Raw genomic sequence first — 10,954 nt, forward strand, 5'->3', positions numbered from 1 at the left:
GAAAGCTTCTTCAAAATTTTATACGAAATAGTGATTTGATCTCCAATTGGCTCTCTTAATTGTGTAGAATTTGTGTACTGAAGCCTCTAAACTTCCTCTCTAGCTTCCTCCAAATGGCGGCACAGTCACAAAATCTCCTGCAACCACACACATAAGGAACCTACATCGGCGTTGTTGTTCCCAATGTCAACACCAAGGAAGGAGTAAATATGTGCAACTTCAGGATTAGCGTTCGGTTGTTTTGGGATTGGAGAAGTAATTTTGTGACGGATTAAGGGGTAAAAATGGAGAACTAGAGAGTTGAGAAAAGATAGGTGGTGGCGCTTGAGGATGTTTATAGCTTCGGCGGAGAGGACAACCATTGGAAATGTGAGAGGCGGAGGGGAATATTAGAATCGACAAATTGTGCAGCTTCAGCCCTTGTTTGAGCCACATTATTTTCTTTAGAATGCATTTTTGAATAGTGCATTGATGAAAAATGTGTAGTTAAAAAATAAAGAAAAATTTTTGATTTGCGAATAATATTATTTTATTGAAGAATGTCTGGTTGAATATATGTCAAATCATTGTCTAAAAAAATATTTTTTTGAAAAAATGTGGCTCAAATATGACCTTAATGAGCTATATATCAATAGGTAACTCATAGCACCTAGTTTATGAAATTGAATCTTGAAATGTAGGATTTGATGTAATTTTCCCTGTTTTATATTATAATATCCTAAAAGATCAGAAAATAAATCGATCTGTTTAAAAATGGTGAATTTACCATAGGATCAATAAATTTGAAAGAAACCTGCCTTTCTCTCCTTCAGGCTTCAACAAATGTATTGTACATCCATAGTGATTTTCTTGGTTAATGATAGTGAAAACCGGATGATAAATTGTTCGGCATCCGAGTAGAGAAGGAAAATGAAAAAGTCGTTTACAATGTGAATTTCGACTAAATCTTACTGATCAATATCAAGTAAATGCCATTATCCGCGGCAATGTATAGTGAGCTCTCAGTCGTCATCCTTGAATTCTCTGTTCGACACAAATATATACTCTCATCACAAAGACACAAAATAGGTATAATTTCCTAGCTACGTACAAAATTCAAAAAACATGTACAAATTACCAATGTTTAGTCCAAAAAATAAAAATTAAGAACGAGGGTTGCAATACATTGAGAGCAAGTCTAAAACATAGGCAAATCTTTCGATATGAATCCTAACCAAGACGGTATCATGCAGTCCACTCTGATATACAGGAATAAGGTTTAGCATTTTGACACAAAGGAATGGCAATTACTTGATGTTGCAAGTGTTTCAAGAGTTATATGAGCACAAGTGAAAGCTATAGATATAATGTATGATTTCTTTATAAAGGTTGAAGATATTTATTGAACTAAGCATGTACCTGCGATCAAGGTAGCGTGGTTGAATGCCACTGCCTTGGCAGGTCGTGCACGTCAAAGAACCAACACCGTCACAGTTTATGCAACGTGAGACTTCTTTCTCACCTCCACCAAGCTCGACTACCACACTGCCATTCCCCATGCAAAATCTGCATTGCTCTGCAGAAAATCCCTGTTTAAGTTCAGAGTAAATTTTAACAGCACATGCATATAAGTAGCACACAACTATTATTCAAGAGCACTGCGTATATATTGTACACAGGGATGGTTTCAAATGTCATGCTGACCCAATAGATATAGCAATGAGCCAAAAAGAGTGGGGGGGAAAAAAATGATGTAACTGAACCAATTTAATTGTGAAAGGCTTAGAGCATGTTCTGCTAACCTTAAAATCTTTACTTGTAAGTAAATAAGTACTTCTATTATTTTATTTTATTTTTCATTTTTTGATCGACATTAAAAATAAGTTGCTTTTAGTTTGAAATCAACCTATGAGTTAGCTTCAGAGTAACTTTTTATTCCTATTTTTTTACTTAAAAAGTAACAAAGAGTAACATAAACAGGTTTGGAAACAAAATTAAAGCAACTTTTTTACTTCTTTTTGTAGGTTGAATTGGAGAAAAAAATAGTTTATTTTCCACACCTTAATGTACAATACAATCTCCTATTTATGGTAGAAGGAGTGACATAATAAAAGGAAAAATATAAACCTAGAAAATTTCCTATAATCACACAATATATCCTCTATATGGAAAGTGGAATCCCCAATTATTCTTTCCAATCATTGTTCCCGTAATCTTGGGATTTTAACACTCTCCCTCAAGTTGAATCGTAAATGTTGATAATATCCAACTTGGAGATAAAATCATTGAAGTTTGGTCTAAGCAACCCTTTAATAAAGACATCTACACTTTGTGCTAGTGTGGGCACATATGTCAAGTAAATAGTTACTTCCTCAACCTTTTTTTTGATAAAGTGTATGTCCACATTCACATGTTTAGTCCTGTAATATTGAACTGGATTAAGTGAAATGTTTATCGCTGTTTTATTGTCACAATAGAGTTTGATTGACAACTTTTTGTTACAAATAATTCTTTCAGAAGCTTCCTTAACCACAATTCTTCACATATTCATTGTGCAATAACTTTGAACTCAATTTCAATACTACTTTGAGCTACTATATTTTATTTTTTACTTCTCTATGTTACCAGATTTCTCCATACAAAGGTACTGTAACCAATAGTTGACCTCCTATCATCAATCGATCCTACCCAATCTACATCTGTATAGATTTCAACTCCTCTTTTTTTCGTTCTTTTTGAAGAATAACCCTCTTCCGTAGGTCTCCTTGAGATATCTGAGTATTTTATAAATAGCTTTTAGGTGACTTTCCTTAGGTGAATGCATGTGTTGGCTTACTAGACTTATAGCGAATGCGATGCCAAGTTTGGCGTGTGATAGGTAGATTAGTTTTCAAACTAATCTTTGATATTTGTCTGGTTCTACTAGATTTCCTCTATCTTCAGCTCTTTTTTCTGCATCCACAGGTGTATCACTTGGTTTACATTCCAGCATGCCAGTTTCTGTTAGGAGATCAAGAATGTATTTTCATTGTGATACACTGATGCCCTATTTCGATCTAGCAACTTCCATCCCAGGAAATATCACATAAGTCCTAAATCCTTTACTTCAAATTCAGTAGCAAGGCTTTCCTCGAGTTTTTCCATTTCCACTGTATTGTCACCTATTAGAACAATATCATCAACATATACAATTAGAATTGTTTTAGTGCTGTCCTTAAATTGCCAAAGGAACATAGTGTGATATGATTGTCCCTGATGATACCCTTGACTTTTCAGTACTTTTGCAAATCTGTCGAACCATGCTTTTGGTGATTGCTTGAGTCCATATAAAGATTTCTTTAGCTTACTTACTCGACCTTTTCCATTTTTCTGGCAAAGACCTGGTGGTAATGTTATGAAGACTTCTTCTTCTAATTCTCTATTTAGAAATGCATTTTTGATGTCCAGTTGCTGAAGTGACCAGTCCAAATTTGCTGCTAGCAATAGAAGAACTCGGATTGTATTCAACTTTGCTATTGGCGCAAATGTTTCTGTATATTCTATCCCGTAAGTCTGTGTGTATCCTTTTGCAACTAGTCAAGCTTTATACCATTCTATTGTCTAATCAGCTTTGTATTTCAGATTGAAGACCCTTTGCATCCAACCGGTTTCTTTCCTTGTGACAGGTCTCTTATTTCCTAAGTGTCATTCTTTTTCAATGCCTACATTTCTTCTAATGCTGCTTCTCTCCATTTGGGGATTTCTAAGGCTTCTTGAATAGTTCTTGGAATTACTGTACTGTCAAGATGAGATGTAAAAGCACGAAATTCTACCGACAGAGCATTATAGGACATAAGTTTTGAAATAGGGTGAAGAGTACATGACCGTATTTGTTTTCTGAGAGCAATGGGCAAGTCAGTATCGAATATCTTTGATACTTTCTGGGGTCTGAAGCTACCATCGATTCTGACTCTCTTGGCGCATTAGATGTGAAATTCTCCATGTTCTTTGTTTTTGGCTTTCTTGCATAAACTAGTATCTCTTTATCATGTTTTTCTACATCTCCCCTTGGATTCAAGTTTTCTTCGACTAATGGCATATCAGAATCAGGTTTAGATGGTAGCTTAGGTATAAAAGAGAGACTGACGTCAAAGAACCGATCTTCATGTAAGATCTCTCCTTGAAGAGATGATTTCTCAAAGTATAGAGTATATTCGAAGAAGGTGACATCAAGACTTACAAAGGTCCTTTTTGTGATCGGATCATGACATTTGTAGTCCTTTTGTGCAGAAGAATATCCTATTAGTACACATTTAATTGCTCGGAGATCGAGTTTATTCTTGTGATTAGAGTGAACATGGACGAATGCAGTGCATCCAAACACTCATAGGGATATATTGGAGCTGAGACAGGAAGTGGGGAAGTATTTCTGAAAATTTTGGAGAGGTGTTACGAAGTTTGGAGTGCGAGTAGGCATCCGATTGATTAGATAAGTGGATGTAAGAATAGTATCCCTCCAGAACATTTAAGGCATGTTTGTGGTAAGCATTATGGCACGAGCAACTTCAATGATGTCTATTTTTGCGTTCAGCAATCCCATTTTGTTGGAGAGTATCAACACGTGAGCTTTGATGAATTATTTCATGTTTTCTTGGGAAGTCTCCCATGATGTTATTGAAGTATTCAGTACCGTTGTCGGTGTGTAAGATTTGAAATTGTGTATGAATCATGGAATGAAAAGTGATAAACACATAACGAACATCAAATTTATCTTTGAGTAGGTAAACACAACAAAGTCGAGTATGATCATCAATAAATGTAACAAACCATTTTTCGTGAGTACGATTTGGGATCCGTGAGGGTCCCCAAACATCACTGTGAATCATGGTGAATGGTTTCGAAGTTTGTATTCGGATTTTGGAAATGATGTACATTGATGTTTTGCAACTTCACATATTTCACATTGAAGATTAACTTGTTTATTATTTAAGAAAACAGAAGGGAAAATACGTTTCAAGTATTGAAAGTTGGGATGACCCATTCTAAAATGTCACAATATAATTTCACTATTTCTAGGGACAGACGCAGAAACACAAAATATAATTTGACACTGTTTACTTACATCAGCCTCTTCAAAGAAATAGAGTCCTTAACTTTATTTAGCACTGTCAATCGTCTTCCCTGATGATAGATCCTAAAAAACACGGTGAGAAGGGAAAAATTTTAGCAGAGCAATTGGAAATTTTTGTTAATTGGCTTATAGACAGTAAATTGCATGATAAATTTGGAACGTGAAGGACGGACTCTAAAGTTATAAAATTAGATATTCGAATACTCCCTTTTCTTACCACAGTAGATAAGGAACCGTCTGCAATTTTAACTTTAAGATTACCAACACAGGTTGAATATGACGAGAATAGATGATAGGAATCGGTTATGTGGTCAGATGCCCCAAAGTTAATAATCCATGATGTTTGACATTAGGTTGTGGATTATAAAGCTCTCATAAAATTACCTCCGTGAGCTAGTAAGCTGGAAGGATTATATGTGGAGTTGTGACTTGATGATTGAAGGCTGGAAAACATTTTGTAAAATTGCTCCATCTGCTCGGCATTAAAGGCATTATTTGACTCCTTTGATTTTTCTGTTCGATAATTAATAGACACTTGATATTCTCGATTTTTATTATTTTGCCTCGGTTTCCAATTGGCTGGCTTTCTATGAATGTCCCAACATGTATCTTCCTTGTGTTTTGGCTTACGACAATGTTCGCACCAGGGCCGACCCTTTTTGCTGTTTTGAACTTGACCCAATTGTTGACCTTTTAGAATATAATCCCAAAGTTCCTGGCCCATAACTAGAAGAATTAGGCCCTTAGTTGGAAGCTGACCCAATAGATGCTGCGTCATGTAGAGGCCCATTCTTAAAATTAGTTGGACCTAAAACCATTCATCATCACTCTCCGGCGACTTCCCTCATGCCTCAACTTTTCGAAAACTTCATGCGGCGATGGTAGAGGTTTCCAGCCAAGTATTCTGTTTCTCACGTCGTCTAAATCCCAATGGAGCTCAGCCAAGAACTCGAAAACCCATTCGTTCTCTAGCTTTTTTCGGTAATACATGCTATCGTCTGCGCACTTCCACTTCTCCATAGAACTCAGGTCGACTACCAAAATGCCATCATCTCTAGGCAATAATCGATCAGCTCAATAATCGATCAGCTCACGTTTGCCCTGCTTCATTTGCCACGATCGAGATTTGATTTCGAAATTTGGGCTAAATTTTCAGAATCGGAGTACATCTCCTTCACAACCTCCCAAACGTCCCTTGCCGTTGGTAAGAATAGGTAAGTTTTTCTAATTGAGGGCTTCATGGAATTGACAAGCCAAGCTGTCACCGTTGAGTTCTCCGATCGCCATCTTTGAAGAAGAGCAGTGTTGGTCGGCATCTTTGTTTCTCCATTTAGGTACCCAAGCTTACCTTTTCCATCAATTATGAGTTTGATAGATTGTGACCATTCTCTATAATTCTTTCCATCTAATTTTTCTACCGTGAGTTGGAACGACGAGTTTTCAGTTCCTCCTGAGCTTACAGCAAAGATGGCCTCTGTTTCATTGTTGAAAGATTCAGAGGTCATTAAACCTTTGTTGTGGTCGGCAATTTCTGTCATTCTGCCATCTCTGATACCATGTAGGTTAAATTGGAGAAAAATAGTTTATTTTCCACACCTTAATGTACAATACAATCTCCTATTTGTAGGACAAGAAGTGGCATAATAAAAGGAAATATATAAACCTAGAAAATCTCCTATAATCACACGATATATTTTCTATATGGAAAGTGGAATCCCCAATTATTCTTTCCAATCATTGTTCCCGTAATCTTGGGATTTTAACAGTCCATTATTGTCCCTATGTATCTTTATATAAATCAGTAAAAGTATTATTTTCAGCCTTCCTTTCTCTTCCTATATCCTGGTTTATAAACCTATTGTTTTCTTGAACAAGATGAGAAGATTCAAATAATTGAGGAACAATAAATTATCTCCTACTTTAGTAGTTACCCAAAGGAGGCCATCGATGCCTGATTTAAATGTTATTTACACAAAAAATTTGTCCAAACTAGTTTCAACACAGAAATTCAATGCTAGAAATGAAGTCAATAAACAAGTAGAAGTGCATGAACAAGCAAGTTTGAAAAAGATATTGTTCCAATCAGAAGATATTGCTTAAAACAATATAAAAAAAGAACTTTCTTTCACACAACTGCACTAATGATGTAGAAAATGAAACCAAGTACTAAATGACCCACATTTGCCGAATCATAAAAATGTAAAAGTTTTTTTCCAAATGTGTTTGGATGTGTTACTTTGTCCTTACTTTAAAGAGATATAAAGTTAGTTATTATGAAGATAATATTCATGTTACGATCAAAATAAGTAACTTACTAACACAGCATGCTTGAGAGAGTGATTATAAGTTGTTGATCTTATGGAATTTGTGAATAACAAGTGAGCAACAGTTGGGGACCTACAATATGTGAGAAAAAAAAGTATGTTTAACCTGCTGGTCAGCATACTATTTTCCCAGCTTTAACAGTAAAAAATTACTTAATCTAATAAGTAATTATTTACCTAAAAGTCAAAATTTTAAGCTTACAAAACATGTTTTGTAGTTTGGAATTGGGAAGTTTTGAAGTTATAAGGGAGTGAGGCCTCACGAGATAGCTTAGATTTTCTTAAGCACATATTGTGTGCATGTTTAAAAGACAAACCAAAATATAGTAAAACTGAAACAAAACCAAAAATCGCGAAACAATAAGACGCTTGGAAATGCAATATCCAAATATGAAGTTTAATGCAACAAGCCAACTAGGTAGAAATTCAATGCTAGATTTTCGAAGTTTTCGCTTCGTGCATCATAGGGTAAAACGATGGCAGAAAAGGAAGTCAATGACTTACGAGCACCGCTGCCACTGCAGGGGAAGCATGGCTGAGTATTATCTCTTTTGGCCTGAAACGTTTACAATAATACACAAAATGGCCTCAGAAATCCAATCTTTTGTAATAAAAAATTCTCCACATCCCACCAGAACAATCTAAACTTTATTTTCAAAAATAATAATAATAATAATATTATTATTATTATTATTAATAATAATAAAGGGGAAGATGAATAAGTTTGGCTTAGCTTATTGCTAAAAAAGAAGCCAAATTTTGGGCTATTTTGGTGCTTATCTTGAATAAGCTAAGCCAAACACGCTGTAAGAAGAAAGAAATACTCACAGCACTTTCTATTTGGTTTTCATAGAAAACAGGAATTCCAATCCCAACGGCAACACTCACCACCCCAACTGTTATCGCCACAATCTGTCGATTGCATTATCAGTAAAAACATTTGATTGCATTATTGGTAAACACATTTCATCAAATTAGAACACAAGAAACTCAGATACTTAATAGAAAAAGAACTTAAATAAAGGGAACAAGCTGAATTGCATTATCAGTAAATATTTTATCAGATTAGAATACCAAGAAACTCAGAAAATTAACAGGAAACAATAACTTAAATGAGAGCATAAGTTGGATTGCAATATCGGTTAAGTACATTTTATCAAATTAGCACATCAAGAAACTCAGATACTTAATAGAAAAAAGAACTTAAATGAAGGGAACAAGCTGAATTGCATTATCAGTAAATATTTTATCAGATTAGAATACCAAGAAACTCAGAAAATTAACAGGAAACAATAACTTAAATGAGAGCATAAGCTGGATTGCATTATCGGTTAAGTACATTTTATCAAATTAGCACATCAAGAAACTCAGAAGAAAGAACTTAAATGAAGGGAATAAGTTGCATTGCATTATCAGTAAACACATTTAATCAAAACGTAGAACATCGAGAACTCGGGAAATTAACAGAAAAAGAACTCAAATGAAGGGCATAAGATGAAACATTATCAGCAAATACATTTTATCAAATTAGAACATAAAGAAAGCAAGGAAATTAACAGAAAGAAGATGTCATGGATGTTGGAAGAGCCAGACCCAAAAGCTAGCTATTAAGATTGGAGAACACAAGCCTATATAAACTACACAAATGAAGCCCATACTTAATTCAGGTGCCCATACATCTCAATGGAACCATGACAAACCAGTATGCTTCCGACTCGACATCTACTTCGAGCATAGGCAACCTATACACTCTAAGTGGTAACCGAGACCAAAAGACCTGATGCCTACACTGAAATGAATGTCATGGAACTTGAAAGAGCAATACCCCACGAGCTAGCAAATCAAGGTTGGAGAACCCAAAGCCTATATAAACAACACAAAGGAAGCCCAAACTTCCAATGCGGGATTCAGGAATGGAACCACGACAGAAGAACTTAATTAAGGGCATAAGCTGTATAGCATTATCAGTAAATACATTATCAAATTAGAACATCAAGTAACTTAAATTAAAGGGAAGGAGTTATTTACCGTGTTTTGGTCAAGATCAACTGCTCTAACACGTGGATAAGAAGCTGGTGCCCTTTGAGTTTTAAGGGATTCATGTGAAATAGACGAAGTAGTAGAAGAGAGCTTTAAAGGGCAATAGAGGAATTGAGAATGAAGGCGAGAAATCGGAGGAGCAGCCCACATTTCCTCTTCTGTATATTAGTGAATTGTTTTCCTGGAAAGCTTGCAATTTTGCAAGAAAAACTTCTTCGAAGGTACTACTGATATTGTACAGTAGAATCACTAGCTTTTGGTTGATTTTCAGTTCTAGGAATCAATGGTGGAAACGGGATTTTGTGGGGTTACATTTAATCTTCACCAGGGAGATATTGATGTGCTGTTAATAGCTCTTGCAATTTTGGGTCCTCCTATTTTGGATTGAGGTTCAGTTATAGGCTTCGAGGTGTCAAGCTATATTAGCCCCGTTTGACGGCTATTATTAAGAAAAATAATGTTTTGCATAGTAATTTTAAAAAATAAAAAAAATGTGTCGTTAAATATTTATATATATATAAAAAATTAGTTTTACGTGCAAAATATTTTGCCTTTGTTTGGGCTCTATTCTAATGAAATTTTGGAGAAAGATATATTTTTGAATAGTGATTTTGTGAAAAATGAGTGATTACGAAAAAAGAAAGATTTTGAATTTATGTATAATATTATTTTTATTGGAGAATGTACATAGGTTTGAGCATGGTTGAGTGGGGTTGATTTTGAGTCCAACTCGAAATTGGTGCGAATTAAAAAAAAAGAAAATTATATATATATATTAAGCACCGATGATATGACACATCATTTAATTGGTGAACCATTAAATACATGGGCCTACTATTAACTTATTCACTGATCAAATGGCGCGACATGTTATCGTTGCTTAACATAAGCTAGACACCAGCGTGTAGTAGATCATTTTCGTGTATGTGTATATATATATATATATAACAAAATAATTACACCAAAATGAAAAATAATGTTATAATCTAATACTCTAAATCGAAAGGGTTGGTTGCTGAAATCGAAATCAACCCTACCTAACTTTTTAATAGTTAAAATTAATTGAATCAAATCAATTGTTTTTGTTCAAACTAACCTAAATGGACCCAACTCATTTGGTTTGATTGGTTTAGATTTTTTTACCCACCTTGTGTGGTTAAAAGAGGAGAGAGAAAAATGCATTTTAAATAAAATGAAGTCCAAACGTGAATTTTATTGGACAAATGTATAATTAAAAATGAATATATATATATATATATATATAAGGTTTTCAAATAATGATTATCACATGGACACTTGGTCGTTGGTGCAACCACGTGAATAGTCAATAAGCTAAGTAGAAGTATAGAGTGAAATAAGTGTGGTTGCCATTGTGGCCTAACTTTTTTGAAAGGAAATGTGCTAGGTGTATAGCATTTTGTACACATTTTTTGACGGCTTTCTCATATGGAAGATGTGGAGCTCGCAATTAAAATAAGGGAAAATTGTAGCCAAGGTATCA

The 10,954-nt window shown here is 34.8% G+C and overlaps 1 protein-coding gene across 1 annotated transcript; it reads right to left on the reverse strand.

Annotated features, from left to right (window-relative positions):
• Positions 1-744: 744 nt before the first annotated feature.
• LOC111394458 (protein SPA, chloroplastic) lies at positions 745-9,832 on the reverse strand. The gene is made up of 5 exons (XM_023020291.1): positions 9,442-9,832; positions 8,242-8,325; positions 7,918-7,969; positions 1,399-1,555; positions 745-1,023 (listed from the first exon to the last, which is right to left on the reverse strand). The coding sequence occupies exons 1-5, from the start codon at positions 9,601-9,603 to the stop codon at positions 1,002-1,004; spliced, it is 477 nt and encodes a 158-aa protein (XP_022876059.1). The 5' UTR covers positions 9,604-9,832; the 3' UTR covers positions 745-1,001.
• Positions 9,833-10,954: the final 1,122 nt, after the last annotated feature.

This window comes from Olea europaea, chromosome 5 (genome assembly GCF_002742605.1).
Source record: "Olea europaea var. sylvestris chromosome 5, O_europaea_v1, whole genome shotgun sequence".
Taxonomy (NCBI): Eukaryota; Viridiplantae; Streptophyta; class Magnoliopsida; order Lamiales; family Oleaceae; genus Olea; species Olea europaea.